The 24,517-nt window shown below is 39.9% G+C and overlaps 1 protein-coding gene across 3 annotated transcripts in view; it reads left to right on the forward strand.

Annotated features, from left to right (window-relative positions):
- LOC136876976 (homeobox protein OTX2) overlaps positions 1–24,517 on the forward strand; it is a 536,701-nt gene that overhangs the window by 408,275 nt on the left and 103,909 nt on the right. For all 3 annotated transcript variants that reach the window (XM_067150749.2, XM_067150750.2, XM_067150751.2), the window contains exon 2: positions 11,984–12,156. In XM_067150749.2, coding sequence (XP_067006850.1) covers positions 12,018–12,156 — 139 coding nt within the window. In that variant the 5' untranslated portion in view covers positions 11,984–12,017. The remainder of the gene's footprint in view (positions 1–11,983; positions 12,157–24,517) is intronic.

A 24,517-nucleotide genomic window follows, 5' to 3' on the forward strand; every position in this document is an offset into this window, starting at 1 on the left:
CGTTATGGAGTGAAGTCAGAGTCATTTATTATAAATGAATAGATATCCGACTCAAAGTTGTATAATGATAAGTGCAGTTTTATTATTGTGCACGTTATCAATAGATAATCATGTTATAGTTTTTATAATTACTTTCCATACACTAACCATTAACCTCTAATGATTGAACATTAACCTTAAATGAATGGAGTTATTTTTAAATGAATATATGTACTATTACTTGGTCCTAAGAAAATGTGACTTTTTAGTTTAGTTTAGTTTGCTGTATTCGCATTACTTTAATATATGGTGTCATTAGAATAAGGTGTAAACCTAACCTTCCTCTGAAATTACCTAACATTTGTTATTTTATGAACGGAAGATCTTACATTCATTAACTTGTGGTTAGGGACACAAAAATGCATTTTATTTAAAATGAAACGTAATGACCACAATTACATTAATCAGGACATTTTATCTTATTTTATAGATCAACGTAGGTATTTCAGTTTTAAATCACCTCACTCGAACATTGTGCAAAGTTTGTTACTAGTCTCAATACTTCCGCTTATATAACTACCAACAAAATAAACACGCTAAAAAAATCGGTAGTTTAATTACAACAATCCACATTTCGGTGGTTACTAGCAAATGACTTATTACTAGTCATTAGTACTATCGCAGTACAAAACGTGTGTTAATACTTTGTAACCGATTTCAAACCGAATGAAAACAGAAAATAGAACTGTTTTCATTCGATAGTCACGCTTCACAATCGGTAGTCTACCGATACTTGAAAACATTCGGTATTCCCATCACTAGCGTGTTCTCAACAACGACTGCTGGGCTGAGACATGCCGGAATGGATGTGGGTAGCTGTGAACACTCCTCTGTCGTATACTGTATACTGTTCACTCAAATCAGCCCGTTAGAGTTGGGATCGAATTGCTGGAATACTATGATGAACCAGTGTGTTACGTACCAGTAATATCAGAAAATTTATGAACCAAAGGGAAGGCATGCTAAAGAAGAAAGTTACTTAACTCCCCGGTTATTTCTCGCCAATATTCAGGAAGGCTGTTTTATTCGATACGCATCTGTCGGAGATGAGTGATAGCTAAGAAACAAAGAATATCACGACAAACAATAGTCGATGTAATGTTATTGTTACCGAGCTCGATAGCTACAGTCGCTTAAGTGCGGCCAGTATCCAGTATTCGGGAGATAGTAGGTTCGAATCCCACTGTCGGCAGCCCTGAAAATGGTTTTCCGTGGTTTCCCATTTTCACACCAGGCAAATGCTGGGGCTGTACCTCAATTAAGGCCACGGCCGCTTCCTTCCCACTCCTAGCCCTTTCCTGCCCCATCGTCGCCATAAGACCTATCTGTGTCGGTGCGACGTAAAGCAACTAGTAAAAAAAAAAAAAAAAGTTATTGTTGATCAGTTTTGTGAGCTTTCGACTATGTAGGCCTTCATATTTAGTTTTCTTCCGACTCGGAAATACCACCCTTAAATATTCGGTACGGTAAAACTGAATAAAACATAAATGATCGAAAATTGTATTCTCTATAACTTTTCTTATGTAGTAGGCCCTATGTTTCGATAGGACCAATAACATAGGTAACTTATTTAAAAATTAAATTTTAGGCACCTTCCCCTAAACTACCATTTCATCCAAGGTGAATAAAATTATTTATAGCCTAGGCTGTAGTTTTTTATTCCCCGACTCTACATACCGTACCGATTTTCATTAAATTCTGTTGACCCATTTGCTTGTGGCTCGGCGTTGATATGGACTAGGCAGTACCAATACAAATTCATGAATAGGCCTATCTCTGTTATCACAGCTGCCACGGTAAAAATGTATAAGACATAAATGATCGGAAATTTAATTCTATATAACTTTAGTTATGCAGTATATATCGATAGGACCACTAATAACAAATATTTGATAATTACATGTTGGGCCTTCCCCTAAACTACCATTTCACTCAGCGTGAATAAAATGATGTATAACCTGGATTTTAGTGGTACATTCCCTGAATTTACATATCGATTTTCATTAAATTCTCTTCAGCCGTATTCTCATGATGCGTGTACATATATAGAGAGAGACAGACATAACAGAAAAAGTTCATTTCTTTGTTACTGTGGACTCGTCCGATACAGAAATACCATTCTTTTTAAATTCCTACTAATGTATAGACAACACTCTAGTTTTATATAAATAGATACATTTAATGTCCGGCTCCATGGCTAAATGGTTAGCGTGCTGGCCTTTGGTCACAGGGGTCCCGGGTTCGATTCCCGGCAGGGTCGGGAATTTTAACCATCGTTGGTTAATTTCACTGGCACTGGGGCTGGGTGTATGTGTCGTCTTCATCATCATTTCATCCTCATCACGACGCGCAGGTCACCTATGGGTGTCAAATCGAAAGACCTGCACCTGGCGAGCCGAACATGTCCTCGGACACTCCCGGCACTAAAAGCCATACGCCATTTCATTTCAGATACATTTAATAATAATAATAATAATAATTGGTTTTACGTCTCACTAAGTTCTTTCACGATATTTGGAGACGCCAAGGTGCCCGAGTTTTGTCTCTTAGGAATTCTTTTACGTACCAGTAAACCAGTCTGCACGAGGCTGACGTATTTGAACACCTTTAAATACCACCGGACTGAGTCGGTATCGAACCCGCCAAGTTGGGTCAGAAGGCCAACGCTCTACCCTCTGAGTTACTCAACCCGGCCTTACATTAGAAGGAGGTTTGAAAAGGAAAGGCAGAGAAGAATAAAAGGGAACACATTCTGGACAAGAATATCAAGAGGAGATCTTTGAAGAAGGGCATATCGACAGTTCATGAAATGGGTGCAGTAACCAATTCGGAGAAAATAGACTTTCTGGTGTGGCCACCTGAGGCATTCCTAATGAGAGGTAGGGTTGACAATGTGACAACGTGATTGGTGGTAGGAAAACAAGCACCAGAAACGCATTACGGCGGAAAGTACAGAAGATTGACAATGGCTGTGCTACCTGAAGAAGGAGTTGTGCTGTGTCGACACCCACCTGTCTTGTTGCGCTCCGCTGCACTGGTTCTCTTGAGTGTCCGGATGCGGCGGCTTAGTACACCACTCGCAGGATTAAGTCCGAGATGCACTCCTCCGTCTCCGTTTACACTTGTTACTCAAAACCTCGCGCTCACAACGAAGCTCCACAATTTGAAATCTTATCTACTGGCATGGAGTAATCCCATCTCGCGTGTTCAGGTCAAGTTAAGTGTAAGAATGGGAACAGTTACTATCGTATCACGGAAGAAACTAACCTATTTATAAAATGAATAGGAAGAGAAGGTTTCAGATCTATTTTTCCTTGTGCATCTGTGGAACGTCGTATAAAAGAAACGAACAATACTTCTACTACAACTCAGTTCTCGGCTGGGTTTCTGCTTCACAGAAAGGTTTTGCTCCTCCACGTGCATCGCCACCAATAAAGACATTTAGAAAATGTCGGTGGATAGCAATAACGGATACCCCCCTCTTACGACTACCTCTTGCAATTTGTTAAATATTGTCGCTGATCTATCACCATGGTGTGACTTTATAGGCATTAGATTTGTATAAACTAGGCAAGCAGAAATGCACTAAATATTAGTACGGCTCCTTGGCTAAATGGTTAGCGTGCTGGCCTTTGGTTACAGGGGTTCGATTCCTGGCCAGATTGGAGATTTTAATTTTAAATAGTTAATTCCCCAGGCTCGGAGACTGGGTGTTTGTGCTGTCCCCAACATCCCTGCAACTCGCACACCACACATAACACTATCCTCCACCACAAAAACACGCAGTTACCTACACCACTGGACTCAGCCAGGATCGAACCTGCCAACTTGAGCTCAGATAGCCTGCGCTCCAAACATCTGAACCACTCAGCCCAGGTTTCCTTGTTAGCTATTAGAGGCTGACTTAGGGCCGGTATTATAATGAAGGTTTAAACTGAAGATTGAGTTAAAATGTAACTTGAGTTTAAACCGATGTTGAGTCTTATAATTGCCGGCCTAAGTTAAACTGAGATGCAGAAGGAAATATACGAACTCGGTAGCAGTGACTTGTGAGAAAAAATGACTATCGATAATGTTTTGTTTACCTCTTGTAGGTAAAATCGCGGATAAAAACAATAAACGTTGTCCTAATTTTCCTTGTAAGGAAATAGAACTGCTTGTGCAATTAGTACAGAAATATGTATATAGTCCGTGAAACAGTGGCCTTATGAATTCCTCCGAAATTTCCCATTGTAATAAACATACTACGGGAGGCATAAAACTGAAATGCTATTAATAGCTGACTGAAAGGTTCTACAGCATGACTTCTAAAATAGGGTTATGAACTAGGGCGCGGATGTTTAGGAAAAGTCATATTTTTTCTTTGCCTGTATTTTCTTGCCGGGCTGGATTTTGGTGCAAATCAGGTGATTAATGTCACAATTAAGTGATTTTTATTTGTCATATAAATGCATATTTTGGCTATTTTTGTCATAAGGTCATATTTTTTGTTATTTTCATAGAAATGTCATATTTCGGCGGTTTGACGACAGCTGTAGCTGTATAAAGTCATCTTCGACTTACCGAGTGCGAACTAGTGTTCACAAAACTGCTTCTCGTTATCACGTCTGCAGTTAATACAAGTGGAATACTCTTTGTTTAGAGTGAAAGTCATAGACCTCACTGCACCTTTTACCCCACCCGCTGTACTCGGCAACCCAGTCTCCCAGGAAGAGAGAGAAATAATCCTGAAAAACTCATCCCAGCATTCGCTCACTTGTCTTTGTTTAGATATTTGAACCTCAGCCTCTTTCCATTTACTTCTAAACTTGTAGCATTTGTGAAATCACGTGTTTTTGTTTTGTTTTGTTTCAAATTAGTATATAAAACATTTTAGTCTTAGGTGCAGATTGAAACACCAATTTTTCTACCATAATGTATTGAAAGACATCTGCTTAATTTGCTTCGTGGGCCGATGGCCTAGATGTTAGGCCCCTTTAAACAACAAACATCGTCAATCATCATCAATTCGCTTCGTGGTGCTCAATTAAAATTTTAACGCATTTGAATAATATTAATGAAATCTGGGCTTAAACGTCCCAAAAATATTTAAAAGTAGATCGATTTCTATTTTTCTCGAAATGCAGAATGCAAACATGTCTTGACTTTTAAAATGTTGTGTGATCTAATTATCTTAACGAACTTAGTACTTTATAGGTATGCATTCACAAATGTTTGACGAGTGAATCAAGGGCAATCGACTGTTAATAACTGCTAAACAGTAGCCTATATTAAGAAAATTGACATGAAAGTAAGAATAAATAATTTAGTAACAAATATTCATCAAAGGCATTGCCGTTTCGATGTATAATTTATTTTAAAATGGCCATATTTAGATTAATCATTTTCGGGTCATATTTCGTAATTTTTAAGTCATATTTGCTTGCTTATTTGGATTATTTTTAGGTCTTAAACATCCGAGCCGTAGTTATGACAGTCCGTTTTGTAAGCCTAAACCTATTTAAAAACTCTGTTTCGTTCCATTTGTGAAATTGACGTGCCCTTGCTCGAAAAACTCATGGTGCCCGTGGTCGTTCAATAATTTGAACCACTTCTTCATCATCGCTTAGTATTTCTTCAAACACCTCAAAAATATCTTCGAGATCCATTTGTTGTGCCATGTTGTAAGGTTTTGTATTCTTAAACTTCAGTTTAAACGGTAGATGAGTGGCAGTAAAATTAATCTCTAGGTAAACTTAAGTTTTATAATCCACGACTAACAGATAAACCGAAGTTTAAACTGAACCAACAGTTTAAACCACTATTATAATACCGGCCCTTAATGGTATAAACATTACTCTCTTTCAGTAAGGTGGTAATATACTCTGCCTTTTGGATTTCATTGCCTAGCACAAGGGATGCTGCGAGTATGCAGTGTTTATACTGAGGGACTGACGAGGGATAATGATCATGATGATGATGAGTGTACTGCCTACGCTATCACCACTGGCCACACCATGTCACAGAGCCCATGAGTGATGACTTGCAGTACACCTGTTTACCGACAACGCCACTTGTTCATCAATTGCTGTCAATATCAAAAATGTGCATCGCCAAAGCCTAACAAATTAACCACATGTTCGGTTCCGGGGGTTTACTTGCTTTTACGTAATTTTATGCTCGGCACGAAGTTTCAGTATGGCTAGTGGATTACGGTTGTGTGTGCAACTCGACTGCAGTTGTTGATCTGCTTGTCACAGTTTGTCACGCACCCTGCCAGACCTGTTTTCTCAACACACTATCTGCCTGCCCGAACTCATTATACTCAACACAAATACATCAGCTTAACCTCTGCTATGGTATTACAGGTAACATTAAATCAAATGTGTCTTAATTATGGATGTACATTGTCCATGAAGAACATTTATAACTCATCCTCTGTTGGTAGATTACATCCTTCTACAGTGCAATGTGTCGCTCATGACGTGCAGATACAACTTCCCGGTTTATAACAATGCAAGTACAGTATTTATATCAAATTGCTGTAGAAGAATATTTCTACTAAATTATAATGATGAATATACATAAAAGATAGTTTTCTTTTTTTTTATATTTTGTAAGCTGCCTCTGTGGATCAGTGGTAGAGCATCGGCCTCTGGATCCCAAGATAGCGGGTTTAAACCCGGCAGAGGTAGTCGGAATTTTGAAGGGCGGAAAAAAGTCCATTCGACACTCCATGTCGTACGATGTTGCTCTGGTGACACATTTGGTGTTTACCCGACAAAATTGATTAAATCTTGGCCATAGACGCCCAAGAGAGTTTCGGTTTACTCGGTCTGCCATTTATTGGGCCTAGAGTAAAACGGAACGTCGAAATTGACGAGCAGACAGACAGATGGCGTCAAATTGAAATGTCTGCACACGGCACCTGAGGCCATACTATTATTATTACTATTTTGTAGTGAATTTAGCTTCATATTTTGGTCATTTTCAGTGGTGTTTCCGAGATGCGTTCCTTGCGGATTAAGTGGTATCCGAATTGATTCATGCGTTATGTTCGGGCGAATTGGTCCCTGGCTTTGCCCATCTCTACCTGGATATCATGTAACCGTCAAACGAAAAAACGAAAACACTATGGCGCAACAGCCCCGAAGGGCTATGGCCTACCAAGCGACTGCTGCTCAGCCCGAAGGCCTGCAGATTATGAGGTGCCATGTGGTCAGCACAACGAATTCTCTCGGCCGTTATTCTTGGCTTTCTAGACCGGGGCCGACATCTCACTGTCAGATAGTTCTTCAATTTTAATTAAGTAGGCTGAGTGGACATCGACATGGAACCATCAGTCATGATAATTTATTTTCATTAATCAGTAACCAAAGATGACTGGAAAACCTTGGTTCTGAATTATTCTTTTAATATTTTTTATAGTTGTTTGCATGGAATTTTGATCATTGAATGGGGCATTTATTTGAGAGTTGGAATTATTTAACGTAATGTCATTATTAAAACCTACATTAAGTTATTGTGTGTAAAAAATCGTATTTTACTTAATTCCCACCTTGCCACTCATTCCTTTGTAAGCGTATTGCGTAATTCTTACATGCCGTCATTTGACTTTTCGTTTTCACTTGCTTGCTGTCAGTCGCTGGAGGACATTCAGTAAAGTTGTCAAAGAATTGGGGGCGTGTTTTGTGTCAGTGATGGAATTTGGGGTAATGTTACGTGAGAAATGTAAGAACCATAGCTAAAAGACATAGACCGTCCTAAGTCGGTAGAAGATGGAAAGAAACATGTAGTGGTTGCGGACTGTGGACTTTCTTTGAACGTGCCGCTTTATACCCGGGAAACAATTCAGATCCAGCTATTTTCTAAATGATTTGGAAACTATTGAGCTGGATGCCAGCGACACCCGATCTAAAATAATACTACTTCTAAATAAAAATAAAGTGATTAATTACTACATTTGACTTACACTCTGAAAAAATAAGGCTCGTTTAGGAGCCAAAAGGGTAACTTGATTTTTTTTACTAAGGTGGCCGTGGTTCGAGCCCTGAACAATGTGTGTGAGATTTTTGACGTAAAGTACGTCTATCGTTTCGTTCCAGTACTGGGTCCCTCGGTAAAATCTGCGTGTCCCAAAAATGTGTATGCCACTCTTCCTTCAGTACTTTCGAAACTATAAAAACTAGCAAAAATATAACTGATTTGAAAAGAAGTGGGCAAGAGAACTTGACCAATTACATGACAAAATTGTGAAATGAGAATTTTGTGAAAAATTTCAAAATGTCTCTGTATCTCAATACAGAAGGCCCACCAAACCTACTGCAGATTAAAACAGATAGAAAGATCGAGTGAAAGAGAAATGAAGAAGCCCAAGGCGTCTGAGGCTGTGATTAAGAGAGCCCTGTATATCGTAAAAAAAAAAAAGAGCAGAGATGGCCGAGCGCCACAACCGTGTAGGTCTTAACTTGTCGTAACTTACTTCTGGTCCGTCTAGTCTGTGGAGATAGATAAACCCAAAAATGCCCGGAAGATGTAATTGAGTCGACGTAGATTGGAAATAGTGTGATTTCAAAACATTCACAGGGCTTCCATAAACATGAGTTTTAAATGTAACCTCCTAATCTCAATATGAATACTAAAATCCTTCTAGTTCGAATACCACCATCGGCAGATCTGAAGATGGTTTTTCTGTAGTTCACATTTTTCCACACCAGACTGTACTCTAATTAAGGTTATGGCCGCTACCTTCCCAATCCTAGCCTTTACTTCGCAATCCTAGCCTTTCCCATCCTTGCGTCGCCGAAAACCTTCACTGTGTTAGTACGACGTTAAACCGCTTGGGAAAAAAAGGTACCGGTACCTCCTTCCATCGAAAGAGTAAAGTAGGCATAAGCATTCCATATTGGTACTCCGCGAAGTCCACGTGCTCTTTACGTAAATATGAACATTTACGGATAAACCTATAACCGCTTAACCTGAATATATTTGAGATAATAAAAATACATATCATTGCTATAAAATGTATTTGCAATTACATTTAACAGGTAAAACTACTTCTGTGACTTACAAGAGGCTCGATTCTTTGTAAATCGAAGATTCGCTGTCACTTGCATCACTAGAATCCTCTCTACACTCCGTCTAAAACACATTTATCACACGCGGTCTCTTTTTACCTTGGTTGGTAACACGACCGGTGGTGGATAATTCTTTTCTCCCATTGTAAGCACTTGAAACAGACACACTGGTGAACTCTGGTGTTAATTTTGCGGCATCATAATCAATTATATGTTCGGGATACCTTTCAGTAAATTTATTAATACATTTAACACAATTATCTTCTCTTCGTTTTTCAGATGTGTCCCCCTCATGTTTTATATCAGCTGGAACGGCTCTGTTCATAGCCATAGCAATGAACTGAATCAAGGTCGTGCATTCGTGTCTGTATGCGTGACCTGGCAGCTTCTATAATTAGCAGATAAATAGGGGATTTCCGTGATCAGATATCGGATGTGTAAGATATTGATTGACTAGAAATGTAGAACAATATTTTCGCAACAGCATCGCTGTCTGGCTCCTTGGCTGAATGGTCAAAGCAATGTCCTTCGATTCAGAGGGTACCGGGGTCGATTCCCACTCCTTGTCAGGGATTTTATTCTGAATTGTTTAATTTTCTTGACTAGGGGACTGGATGTTGGTGCTGTTCCCAACTTCCCTGTAACGCATAAGCCACAAATACACTGTTCTCCACTACAATAACACACATTTTCCCCAGTGGTGAAGCGTGATATTTTTTTAGCGTAGGCTGAGGTTTAATGAATCCCGAAAGTAACAAACATGCTCAATTCCTCAAAAATTACAGCCTTACTCTACTAGAAAGGCCGTGTTCGTTAACCGATACGAGTTCGGAACTTCCTTCCCTTCATGAGGTACACGTGTTACTCATACTAGGTATTATAAAAAATAGAATAATCAACTTAACTAAATTGTACTTTTTCACTGTCACAATCAGAGATTAGAAGTGTTATTTCAAATTAATAAAAAGAAACCGTCACAGCTCCGTAAGTACAGTATATACAACTGCTCGCATAAGTAGTATTCGTCCACGTACGTCATGTGAGGACAATAGCCAATAAGCACCAATATCATAAAGAATTATAAAAAATAATAGTATGTTTTATTTGGCATCTGAACATCTGGGAACATGTTGTATAGCACTCTAAGCATTGGCATTTCGTAAAAATAAAAAACAATCGCACTGCTTGCAGAAAAGTCACATTGCAAAAGTGTTCGTCCACAATAAGAACTCCAGGAATGTATAGTTATTTCCTAATTATCAGCAGCGCGTCGAATGTCCTTCGGAAGCAATCACGGATTTTCGGCATGGATGTCACCAGTTTTTTGTCAATTTCGTCCGTGAAGTATTGCTTCAGAGATTCTTTATTTGTGATACGCTGCTTGCTCAGTTTACATGTTAATTCCGCCCATATTTGCTCTATGTGGTTTAAGTCTGGGGACTGGAGGGGTGTCTGCATCACATGAGGTGTATTGTAGGGTAGCAATTCCCCTAACAACACGAACGGTGTACTTAGGGCCATTATCTTTCTGGAAGAAGTACCCACTATCAAGACCTAATTTTGCTACGCTGGGTGATATGTGTTGCTTTAAAATATTCAAACACAGCATCTTATTGATCCGTTCAGGTATTATATGGCAGTTACCTACCCCAGTCGCCGACATACACCCGCATACTATAATGGAACCTTATCCATATTTTCGGTTGGTTGCAGATTTTGATTTTGGAGCTCGTCGTTCTTCTTTCTCCATACATGTCGCTTTCCAGAACAATCAAATAAACATCACTTGCTCTCCTCAGTGAACAACACGCGTTTCCAAAATGCCGGTGGCTTCCTAACGTACTCTTTGGCGAACGCCAGCCTCTTCCTGCGGTTCACTTGACTCGTCCAAGGGCTTCTCCCTGCAAACCAGCTTTGTGTAAGAAACGTCGTACGATGTTTGTGCTGATGTTCTTCTCAGTGTAGACTTGTACATCTGTTCGAAGCACATGGGGATTTTGCTGGATGGTGCGTATAATGCTTCGCTCCTCTCGTGCAGTCAGCTTCCTTGGCCGCCCAGTTCTTGTTCTGCTTAGTACAGTTGCACTGGTCTTATATAGCTGAAGGATTCTTGCGACTGTAGTTCGCAGTATTCCAGTTTTCTCAGCAATTACTCTCTAAGAATCACTAGTTTGATGGAATTGGATAATTCATTCGCGTTCAACGTCAGTTCGTTTCCATTGTACTAGGGGCATGCACTAGATGTTGACTCACTGACACTGTCCGTATCACTGATTGACTGAGCTTGGTGATGTGACAACACTTCCTCAATACCAAGACAGTAAACAAGGCGGACGAATACTTTTGTGTTGTCATTTCCGAGCCCAACCACACTTATTATTTTTTATTAAAGAGTATTGGACTGCAGGATGGTATATTCTGCCGTTATTATTTTAAGTATATACTGCATATCCACTGCGTATTTTTTCTGAACGTACCTTAAGATTTGTAATCTATTTTTGGTGTTCAATATGCGAAAAGGGCAGTGGACAAATACTTATGCGAGCGATGTAAGTATTTCGGGTTCTGTATGTCCAGTTTGCTCAGGGTTAAATTCGATACCATCACGAATACGAGTGTGTATCCGCGCTCTAGGTGGTCGCACCTTATACTAAAATTGGCCGCTATGTTGAATGGATCATTTCCGAAAGGGACGAACTTTCAATCGTTTAATACGTATTATTTGATGATAATCTCCACAAAATGTGCCATATGTATGAGAATCGCTTCAGGATGTAACACTATTATACAAACTAACTCGCAAACTATTTCTCTTTATAATACAAGTGCAGTGAACAATTTCCCTCGTGAATGCTGCATGAGGCTCATATGTGTTCGTATTGTTTCAGGGGTGAGCTGGAGTTCCCGTGCCGTTTCAGCCACATGGCTGGCTACCTCAAGTCCACAGCGCCCCCAGTGCCCCCTCATCACCAGTTCCATCCGCCGGTGCCGGGACTGGCCGGCCCATTTGGACTGCCGCACGCCCTCGACGCTGTCCATCCTGCCGTCGGCTTCCCTCAGGGTCAGTACTAATTACTATATTCTACTATATTCTCTAGGCCTTAAGAAGACACCTGACATGACATTATTTTTGGCAGAGACTTCTATGTTCTTAATCATTTTACAATATTTGTGACTTGAGATCGTTAATTAGAAAAAGCGAGATGTTAATTATATCGTGAAAGTCTTGGATTATGATATTCTTAATAAGAAATTGTTATGAATATAAATGTATTGTCAGTATCTTTTGAGGATGCGATAGTGGAGTGGTACAGTCATTGGTATAGAATTTCGAATCCTCACCATTGCATATACCTGTAGGATTTTGAAATGAAATCTCGCATCCGATTGGATCAGATTCCACGTAAAACTGTAGGTAGGCATACTGTCGTTTTGATCACGAGAAACTATAATCTTTCTTGATTGCTTCAATGATAATCATTTCCTCATCACTGCAGCCATTCATGTGTTCTCTCAGCATTCCTTTATTTCCCCGCACAAACTGCTATCCCACATGTCTGCGCCACGTGTTCTATAGCCTGTTTCCTAGGTTCATTTACTTTCTTTCCTAAGATATCGTCTACACGCATATTCATTACAAAGTTATTTTGTCGTAGAATGTGCCCGCACTACTGCTTTGTCCCAAGACCGTACCCAGGATTTATTTTCGGAGGGGGTGAAGATTTTTTCGGGGGAGGGAACTTCCAAAAACAAAACTATATAGGAGCAAATAAAACGATATATATATATTAGTTATCAAATAGAGTTCATAGAATAAAAAGTTGTCATACATTTTAAGAGGTACCTAGGTGTTAATATAAGGAAAGATCTTCATTGTGGTAATCACATAAATATGAAAATAAAGGGTACGAATCTCTGCACATGGTTATGAGGTTATTTAGGGGTTGTAGTAAGGATGTACAGGAGAGGGCATGTAAGTCTCTGGTAAAACCCCAAGTAGAGTATGGTTCAAGTGTATGGGACCCTCACCAGGATTACTTGATTCAAGAACTGGAAAAAGTCCAAAGAAAAGCAACTCGATTTGTTCTGGGTGATTTCCGACAAAAGAGTGGCGTTACAAAAATGTTGCAAAGTTTGGGCTGAGAAGACTTGGGAGAAAGGAGAAGAGCTGCTCGTCTAAGTGGTATGTTCCGAGCTGTCAGCGGACAGATGGCGTGAAATGATATTAGTAGACGAGTAAGTTTGAGTGGCGTCTTTAAAAGTAGGAAAGAGCACAATTATGAAGATAAAGCTGGAATTCAAGAGGTTAGACCAATTGGAGAAATATTCGTTTATAGGAAGGAGAGTTAGGGACTGGAAAAACTTACCAACCGAGATGTTCAATACATTTCCAATTTCTTTGCAATCATTTAAGAAAAGGCTATTCTATTGGGTTCGTTACGACCCCCGGATGATCACGAGTGACTTGTTCGGCACGTCTTCTTTCTTCCCAATACCTCTTCATTCTCTCTGCTTTCGTGATCTGAATCTGGATCCTGGTGTCTGTCCATCTGTGATTTTTCCTTTATGCCAATAGCCTCCCAATCTTCTCTGATTTCCTTCAACCACTTATTTCCAGTTAAGCAGGTTGCATTCCATATCTTCTTCGTCAGCTTACTGTCATCCATCCTCATGAGATGTCCAACAAATCCTAACCTTCTCTTTCTTATCACACTCGAGATTGGTTCTATACTAAACAACAGATAGGGAATCTGCCACCTGGGCGACTTTCCTAAATGCAGATCAGTAGTGATTGATTGATTGATTGATTGATTGATTGATTGATTGATTGATTGATTGATTGATTGATTGAGGTATCTTTCACAACTCCGGGTTAAGTGGTAGTCGGCGAGCCAGCGCGACACACAATTTTCCGTAATTTGTTTAAGAATAGATGTATCAGAAAACTTTCTCATTATCATCATCATCATCATCATCATCATCATCATCATCATCTGTTTACCCTCCAGGTTCGGTTTTTCCCTCGGACTTAGCGAGGGATCCCACCTCTACCGCCTCAAGGGCAGTGTCCTGGAGCTTCAGACTCTTGGTCGGGGGATACAACTGGGGAGTATGACCAGTACTTCGCCCAGGCGGCCTCACCTGCTATGCTGAACAGGGGCCTTGTGGAGGGATGGGAAGATTGGAAGGGATAGGCAAGGAAGAGGGAAGGAAGCGGCCGTGGCCTTAAGTTAGGTACCATCCCGGCATTCGCCTGGAGGAGAAGTGGGAAACAACGGAAAACCACTTCCAGGATGGCTGAGGTGGGAATCGAACTCACCTCTACTCAGTTGACCTCCCGAGGCTGAGTGGACCCCGTTCCAGCCCTCGTACCACTTTTCAAATTTCGTGGCAGAGCCGGGAATCGAACCCGGGCCTCCGGGGGTGGCAGCTAATCACGCTAATCACTACACCACAGACTTTCTCATTATACTCATTAAAATGGTAACAGTTTTTATACACTTTTGAAACATCTTCTAACATCTTGATAACATAAAAATAATTTCATAGCCTTATTAACAATTTGATAAATTTTAAAAGGACGACATCCGAGTGTCATACTTTCATTTAATAGTTCGTTCTTCTTTTTATTTTTCTTCCACTTTTCCCACGCCACTGTAGGTTTGCAGGTGCGAACTGTGTCGCTCAGGTGGACTTGGCCCTGTTTTTACAATTGGATGCCCTTCTTGGCGCCGACCTTACGTGCAGGGATGTTTCTCTGGTGGTTGGTAGTGTGCTGTATGAAGAAGAGTGTGATGGCACAAACACAAACACCCAGTCCCAGAGTCAGAGGAATTAAGACGACATTAAAATCCCTGACCCTCGCGGTAATCCAACCCACGACCGTTTGAACCGAAGACCTCAACGCTGACCATTCAGCCAAGGAACGGAACTTTATTCTTATTTATATACTAGCTGATGTTCCCGTGCTTCGCTACGGAATTCTACATTGTATACAGAATTCCAGGTTAAGTAGGCCTAATGTAGGCTACACGTGGGTAAGATTGTATTAAACTGCATAGATCTTAACGTTACCCCAGAAATGCGACGGGGAAGTCACCATACGTCTTTTCTCATGTGAAGACTGGGTTTGGGAATTTTCATTGTATTGGCAGCCTCTTGCCTCCTATCAGTTACAATCAGGTTTAACAGTTTTCATTATAATGGCAGACACTCGCTCTCCAACTGCCTTTTTTACATACTCAGAAAGACTGGTTTGTGGTTTTCTCAACTGAAATCAGCACAGGTCATTATAATGACGTTAGTAGGAATGTCGCGATTAAAAACAATGTTATCATATGAAATATTCGATCAAATGAACAACCGCACATTTTCTCACTTTTAATGAACAGCACTACGCTGCTGATCTAACAGTCCAAAGTTCCAAAGCTAGAATGACAAGACCGCAGACAGTTGTTAAGTGTGCACACTGCTCATTCCAATCAACACCTCAGAGTACAGTAGGGATTGAATACTGTGATGAACCAGTGTGTTACGTACCAGTAATATCGGATAATTGATGAACCAGAGGAATTGCATGTTAAAGAAGAAAGTTATCTATTTCCCCAGCTACTTCCCGTCAATGATCAGGTAGGCTGTTATACTCGGTAAGCAGGATTAATCCCATCTATCGGAAATGAGTAGCAGCAGAAGGGAGAAAGAACATCACAATACAAAATAGTCAATGTAATGTTATTGTTGATCAATAATTTTATGAGCTTTCGATATTGTAGGCCTTCACATTTAGTTTTCTTTCGACTCTGTGATGTTAGGGCATCTAATGTAAAGGGATGTCTCCTTTCTTTCATGACTCCCTTCTGTCCTATTCTTCAAATGATCGTTCCTTTACGATTTTTTTTCTCATTTTTATAATCATCTTCACAACTGTCCTTGTCGATATGGACCTACGACCATGCGGTTTTACACCTCAAGTCAGTCGTGACAAAATCCATCGCCAGTTAACAAGATTGAACAATATTTCCATATGGACTAAGCAAAACAAGTCTAAATTTATGAATTTCCTTATCATAGTCGTTCCCCTGTGGGTGGGGGCGTTAGAATAACAGCTCGGTATCCCCTGCCTGTCGTAAAAGGAGGCTGAAATGTCCACTTACTTTTGCTAGGTTCCTCACTTTCATCTGTCCTATCTTTTCCTGCCCTATCCTGTCCGATCTCCCTTGGTCAACTCTTGTTCTTTTCTGACCCCGACCACGAACCTGCTACGCAGATGTGATACTCCCACGTGGCGCGTCCCAGGTGGCGGATAGGGGGGTCCTCACCGGCTTGCCGGCGGACTTGAGGGAAATAAAATACCTCTCGCGGACCAAACACACACCCCCTGTGGGTGGGGGAGGCAGACGAATAATACACCCACGGTATCCCCTGCCTGTCGTGAGAGCCGACTAAAAGGGGCGACCAAGGGTTGATTGTATTAGAACCATGAAACTACTTGTGATTAGTACCACCACGCGGAGAACACCAAGGGTTGCTTTTACTTGTGCGTAGTACCACTACATTAGGTACGAAATTGGTTTGTGATTAGTAGCACACAGGAGCACCGTGCGGTGGGCTTTTGCAGTACCTGTGATTAGTACCACCATATGAGCAGGACCATGGGATGATAGCTACCATGGTTCTGCCTTGCCTATGATTAGTACCCACTATATGAGGAATACCACGAGATAGGGAGAGGTCCCTGTGGTTAGTCCTCTTATGTGATGAACACCATAGGTTTGCGTTGCCTGTAAATGGCGCCGCAAAGTGAGAAAAACATAGATCTGTATTATATGTCGAATTTCATAAGCTCTGAGTAGTACAATAATGTGTGGAATGCCGCAGGTCTCTGCTACTTTTGATTAGTACCGCAACAGAACAAATACCATGGTTCTATTTTGCTAGCGATCAGTACCGTTATGAGGGGCCGATAACTTCGATTTAGGACCCCCTTTTGACTGCACGCATAATCGATTCAGTGTTACGCTATAGCAATAGTCCTTGGTCAGTAATACTATATTGTCACGTATGTTTATGTGAATGTGAGATATTGCGGGTCGCAACCACTGATTGTTTTAAATTCATGTCCATCCATTCATTCTTCGTTCTCACGTTTTTGCATTCTGGTCAGTGGAGAATTTTAGACTTTTAATATGTCATTCCATTTCGTCTCATTTCGTACCATTAGGGGCCGATGACCTAGATGTTAGGCCCCTTTAAACAACAATCATCAATCATCAATCTGACCCCGACAGTATTATAGTACGTATGGAGGCCTAGGGAGGCTTTAATTTTCGCGACCTTCATGGCCCTTGTCTTCATTTGGCTGATACCTTCATTTTCGAAGTGTCGGACTCCTTCCATTTTTCTCTCTGATTAGTGTTATATTAGAGGATGTCCGGCATGGTTGCCTAGTTGTTCTTCTTCTTTCATTAATTTCATCACCACCACCACCACTCTTATCATAGTTGGTACAGTAAAATAGATTAAGACATAAATGATCGGAAATTGTATTTTTTATAATATTTGTTATGTAGTACTTTTTGATAAAATCAATAAGATAGATATTTCAAAATTAAATTTTAGGCGCCTTCCCCAAAACTACAATATCAACCAGTGTGAATAAAATTATTTATAGCATAGACTGTACAGTAGTTCCTTATTCCCCGACTTTGCATGCCGATTTTCATTCAATTCTGTTTACCCATCTTCTCGTGGCTCGGTGTTCATATGGACTTAACAACAAATATTCAAATTCATAAATATCTGTTTTCATAACCGGTACGGTAAAAATGTATAAGACATAAATGATCGGAAATGAAATTCTCTAACTTTTGTTATGCAATATTTATCGATACGGTATGACCCCTAATAACAAAAATATTTGAGAAGTAAATTTTAGGCCTTCCCCTAAAGTATCATTTTCCTCAGCGTGTATAAAATCATTTATAGCCTACATTGTAGTGGTTCATTCCCCGACTTTACATACCATTTTTCATTAAATTCTCTCCAGCCATTTTCTCGTGATTCGTATACGTACAGACAGGCAGGCAGACATGACATGACATGACGGAACATCAAAATATGCATTTCCTTGTTACTGTGGACATGACCGATACAGAAATACCATTCTTTTTAAATTCTGAGCAGTGTACAGATAAAACTCTTATTTTATATATATATATACGACATGTGAATTTCATTAACTTACAGCGTACGTTTAATGAAACAATACGCTGCATAAACATAATTTGTTTATACGTTTTATAATATTTTGAATGTTGTGAAGTTACTTATAGAAAAAAATAATTCTTTAGGTAGCCTACTAAAGTAGTTTTGCATTTGAGTAATGTTGGTGAAATAGGAGGCCACTTCACGATATTACAGTTTTCACCTCATTCTTCAAGTCTGTCACGAATTAATTCCTCAAAAAATGTGTCGATGGAATTTTATTTTTATTTTGTACGTAAGAACCAAATGCTGCCTTTTGACAAATTTTACAAAGAATAATTTGTTCACACCATTGTTGAGTTCGTAGTATAATACTGTATCATCACTAATACATAGTCCGCCTCTGTAGAGTAACGGTTAGCACTATTATTTGCTGTCCTCGGGGGCCCGAGTTCGATTCCTGGTACTGCCAGAGATTTAAGATGCCGGGAGGGCTGGTATGTGGTTAAAATATACATGTAACTCACCTCTATTGGGGGTGTGCCTGATAAGAGCTCATACACCTCAGGACGAGGAAACGAGTTTACTTACTAAGTAATGCATATTTTTTTAATGGGAAGGAATTATATAATTGTTTGTATAAAATTACATTCGGTAAGAAAGGGTTAATATTTCATGTCATGTGCACAGATAAATTTATAGGCCTCAATATTATTATCCAGAAAATTGCATCAAATTATTTAAGTACCTCGCTGCATAAAATCTGCTGAAAATCAATTCATCCCCACACTACAATAAACTATAATACTTAACTTAAACAATAGAATAAAATACCGGTGATGACGTTTCTCATTGTAATTCATATTTTTTATAATTCATTTACAAAATCTTGTGGGTGCGTTGTAATGTTAATAGGCTATCAGTAACTCACAAGATTTCCGGCCCAGCGATGTAGGGGGCCTGTCACCCGGCGGCCCCAGGTTTGTTTTCCGCCCGGGTCAGGGGGATTTTAATTGTAAATGATTAATATCCTTGGCCTAGGGACTGGGTGTTTGTGTCGTCCTTAACGTTCCTTTCCTCACGTTTAACACTCTACACTTCCGCAATTACACATACATGTAGGTTCCTGTCATATGTTGAAAGTAATGGCAAAAGATCTGCAGAGGTCGACGCCACGAACAAATAGGCCTATCGTTTAAAAAATCGCAAGATCATGCTCAAACTATTAATAAGTTTACTGACAGTCGAAACGATGCGATGGTGAGACGCGATGATCTAATGATCAAATACAATTCTAGACTAAATAACTTTGCTTAATTTCTCCATTTATTTACTGTATAGATGATCTGTTAGATTTAAAAAATTCAAATGTGTATGCTACGAAAAAGGTGCCAAACATCTGTTGATTTTCCTAAAATTTCTGTGGCTCCTCGGGCTAGAGGTTCTATTTAGGAGCCTTTATTTGCATGTTCCTTAGTCGGAGATTAGCCTTTTATGAATCGGCCGACTCAGGTAAGGTTTTGATAATTGCAGTTTTAGGGGGCCAGACATCGAGGTATCGACCCGAGGTTTTTTACAAATGCGATTATTTAAGTTAATATAAATATGATGAAATAATGATCACCAACAAATATTTAAAAATTACTTTTGATTTATAAACATTCATGCGCGTCTCTTGAGGGTCAAGTCTAATAGGTCACTGGAATGTTGGAGACATAACCTGAATATTTTATTTATACAAACAAATTACTTAATTGAATTATGTACTATAGGCTGTGGATCTTTAAGTATATTTGAACTGATAACAGAAGTATAAACAACTGAAGACAGGTGACAAATGTTTAGGGTTATAACCATTCAAATACTGGCCTACAAGTATTTCAGCATTTATAATGGTAGGTCAATTGATTTTGTTTTCAGTTTTCCATATTTATATGACGCTAATTAAAGGCTGAAATAAAACATTATTATTGGTCTAAAGTGTAAATACTTTAATGATGGTCAAAATTCACTTAAAAATTTAAAAACAATCCATGTATCTTACTATAACGAATCATTCTAATTATTTTTCAGTAAATTTGTTAATGGCGTTCATAGAGAAACTTTTGAATACAAGTTTTTAAGTAAAATTCAGTGTTTTATTTTGGAAACGCTTGATTTCATACTCGTTTCGATTTAGTAGGTAGAATGTTCGAAAATATTTACGGGCTGTTTCGTTTTGTCATGTTCATTTCATGCCCTCAGATTCGATGTAAGGTGCAACACTTCAATGTTTCTGGAGTGAGTCGAAATAATTGGGGGAAATTTTCACCAAGGGATGGTCACTGAGAACCAGGATCGATCCTTTTAACTTGGAGTTACTACTAAGGAAGACTGAACTCGCGAACTTGGGCTAACAAAGTCGACGCGTCTAAATTGCCACGCAGGCTGGCTGCCTCAGTGACATCATATCACAGTGTTTACAAACAGTATTTGGGGCCATATATTATTATTATTATTATTATTATTATTATTATTATTATTATTATTGGCCTGGTTTGTTCGGGGTCGCACGATATTATTAGCTGTATTATTTCAGTTCGTAAACATTCTCTTTTCCAATTGAAATTATTTAACGATATCTGCTAGTTGAATAGTTGTAAGGAAAGAAGTATTTGCATCAAACAGGGGAGAGGCGTGATACCGGAGTTATATCGCCACTGGATTCTCATCATGCCGGCTGCGGTTCGAATCCCGCCCAATGAATATGGAACTTATAAAAATGAAATATCACGTTCCTGTGGTTTTGTTTCCACGAAGAACTGGAGGTGGCTTGGTTATGATCACGATATCAGTAGTTACATAAAACTATAAGTTTGTTGTCTTATTTTAGTTTCATTAATGCCACCTTTAAATTTTAGATACATCTTTAGATAGTGCAAAAAGAATCGGCTGAAATAAGTTTATAAGTCGTAGAACTGCCAACTGTGGGCTGGTGTGACCAGTCTCTCATTTTGGATCGATAATGAAAGATAATGGAGCATAATTAAAAAATAAAAAGATCAGATAAATAGGTGAACATTGAGAAACCATGTACCGTTTACTCTTTACGCTGCACAAATTTCGTATGAAGTAGGCTATTGAGATTACATATGTGCCACAAGGGGTCTGCAGCACACATTTAATAATTTGATCTACGGAGATTCTGTGGTCAATAATGAAAACCGTGAGATGTTCTTGAGACACTGTCTCATTTTAAACGAATCAGGCTGTTTCTTGTGATAGGTCGGAGAAGACTTTCGTCGTACTCTGGGCGATATCTGGTACGCTAGTACCGGAAACACCTGCTGCCTGCAGCTGAAGACCTTGTGTCTGTGTGGACGAGAGGTCTTCCTCAAATTAACACATGGCTTCGAAAATGTCTGTTGTATTAATTATTTAGTGGTCGTGTGTCAAGTGTTTTTTGTAATTGAATCATTACACGAGCCACCTGTCTTGGGTTGGTTGGGGGATTTAAGAATTATGACCTATTGTATATACAAGTGTCCCCATTAGACCTGTGGTAGAGGCCACCTTGACTTCGTCACTGTACAGTTTCCTCCTCGTTATAATTATACGTTCTCTTCCGTAACAAGCCACGAGTCCCTTATGCCAATATAGGCTTTCTCAGAAGGTATCCCCGAACAACTTACGAAAGTTTGTCCGTGGAGTTCGGGTTCATTCTGTATAACTAATGTATTACTCAGTGTGTTTTTTGTTTGAGTCATCAGTCCATAGACTGGTTTGATGCAGCTCCCCATGCCATCCTGTGATGTGGCAACCTTAATTTCTACGTAACTACTATGTCCTACATCTGCTCTAATCTGCTTGTCATATTCATACATTGGCTTCCCTCAAAAACCAACTGAACAAGTCCTGTGTATCTTAAGTTGTGTCCTATCATTCTCTCTTCTCGTCAAATTTCGCCAAATCGATCTCCTCTCACCAATTCTATTCAGTATCTCTTTCATTCGTGGTTCAATCTACCCATCTCACCTTCAGCATTCCTCTGTAACACCACCGATATGCGTCTTTAAAAGTGGTTAACACCTGATCGTTCTGAGTGATTTACCACAACGAAGGAATTCGCTTTTGATTTAGATGAAGTGAACGTTTGTCATTATCGTGGTGATAAGCTCTTCATTCGCTGGTCATGGTGCAAGTTAAAAGTCCTCTTTTATCAGTTGAATAACTTGATGATGACGACCTCTTAGTAAAATGTAATTTGGACCTCCGACAGATCACATTCCTATTCAGAGCCAGACTTCCTGTTACCTACCAGATGTTATTACGAATGTGGACTAGACGTTATGTGAGTAATGTTTAAAATATAAACTACTGTACTGCTGGACTAGAACCAAGATTTTGGGTTATTGCTGTGTTCCTTTTTTTTTTTTATCTGCGCCCGTGAAAGCCCAGATATTGTACTATTGCTATTTATTTACGCCTTTACATGTGGCGAAGTTAGGGCTCTCGCGCCTCTCTTACACTTAGCCACATTCTTGAATACAGGTTGGATTAAATAAATAAGGTGGTGGTTATTATTGTGATGATGGCAGTGGAGCAGAGGTTTTAACTACCGGGCCAGTTGGCGCTGCAGTTAGGGGCGCAACAGCTGTGAGCTTCCAACCGGGAGATAGTGAGTTCGAGTCGCACTGTCGGCAGCCCTGAAGATGGTTGTACGTGGTTGCCCATTTTCACACCAGGCAAATGCTGGAACTATACCTTAATTAAAGCCACGGCAGATTCCTTCCCACTCCTAGGGCTTTCCTGCCCCATCATCATCATAAGACCTATCTGTGTAGATGCGACATAAAAAAAGAACATTCAATCCGTAATGATAAACAGGAAATATAGTAACATTGTTCTGCGCGTAATTAGTTTACTGAAGATAATAATAATGGTGGTGTTTAATAGTTTTATTGTTTTACGTCCCAATAATTACATTTTTGACGGTTTTCGGGGACGCCGAGGTGCAGAAATTTTGTCCCGCAGGAGTTCTTTTACGTGCGATTAAATCTACCGCCACGAAGCTGACGTACTCTATTTGAGAACCTAACATGTTGGGGTCAGAAGGCCAGCGCCTCAACCGTCTAAGCCACTCAGCGCGGCTGAAAATATAAAAGGTGATACTAATGATAATGCCAACGGCCGTAGCCGTGTTGAAACACCGCATCCCGTGAGATCTCCGAAGTTGAGCAACATTGGGCATGGTCAAGACTTGGATGGGTTGCATGCAACGCGCTGTTGGGGGGGGGGGGGGCGTTGATAGGGAATGGAGGAGCGGAAAGGAACTGGCCACCCTATCGTACGTAAACTCCGGCTCAGTCACACCTCTGTGGAAGTTCGAACCTGCCTTCGGGCAGAAAACACCCTTACGTTACTAATGATAATCAAGGTAAGTAACTTATAACACGCACTATTCGTAGCAGACTGACTGTCTAGATGAATTAGTGCGTCGTATTAGAGCCTATAATGGAAATAGGTCTACTTAAATACTACGTGATGCATTCTCACATTCACCCATGCATTCATACAACCTGGCTACGTTCTTAGGAGGAAATCCCGCCATGATATTTTAAAAGAGGCTAATGTAACACTCAGTGGCAGAGAATTCCATAGCCTAGAACCAGACGCAAGGAATGAACGGATGTGCGTTTTATAGGTATAGTAAGCGAGGAGTTGGATCGAGTGTAATGCTGATGAGCGGAGGAGATGCAGCCAAGATACTGCGGTGTTGCTTCATTCAGAAGTTGTGTCGTAATGGGGAACGTATGGGGCCTACATGAGTTTACACATTAATAAAAATAAAATGACTGCACCGAGTGAATTGGCCGCGCGGTTCGTGGTACGTGGCTATGAGCTTGCATTCGGAAGATGCTGGGTTGAAATCGCACCGTCGGCAGCCCTGAATATGGCTTGCATTAGTTTCTGATTTTCACACCAAGCAAATGCTGGGGCTGTTCCTTAACAAAGGTTACGGCCACTACCTTTCCCTTCCTAGCCCTTTCCTAACCCTGCGTTGCTGAAAACTTTCAATGTAATGCGACGTTAAACCACTAGCAAGAAAACAAACAAAAAAAAAAAAAAAAAAAAAAAAAAAACGGTTGGAAGAGTTCATTAAAGAAGGCGACTGGTAAATATTCAGAGGGTGGGGCGAAGCAAATACTTTCCTGCAATTATCAGTTTATTCCAATTTA

Source organism: Anabrus simplex, chromosome 7 (genome assembly GCF_040414725.1).
Source record: "Anabrus simplex isolate iqAnaSimp1 chromosome 7, ASM4041472v1, whole genome shotgun sequence".
In the NCBI taxonomy this organism is placed as follows: Eukaryota; Metazoa; Arthropoda; class Insecta; order Orthoptera; family Tettigoniidae; genus Anabrus; species Anabrus simplex.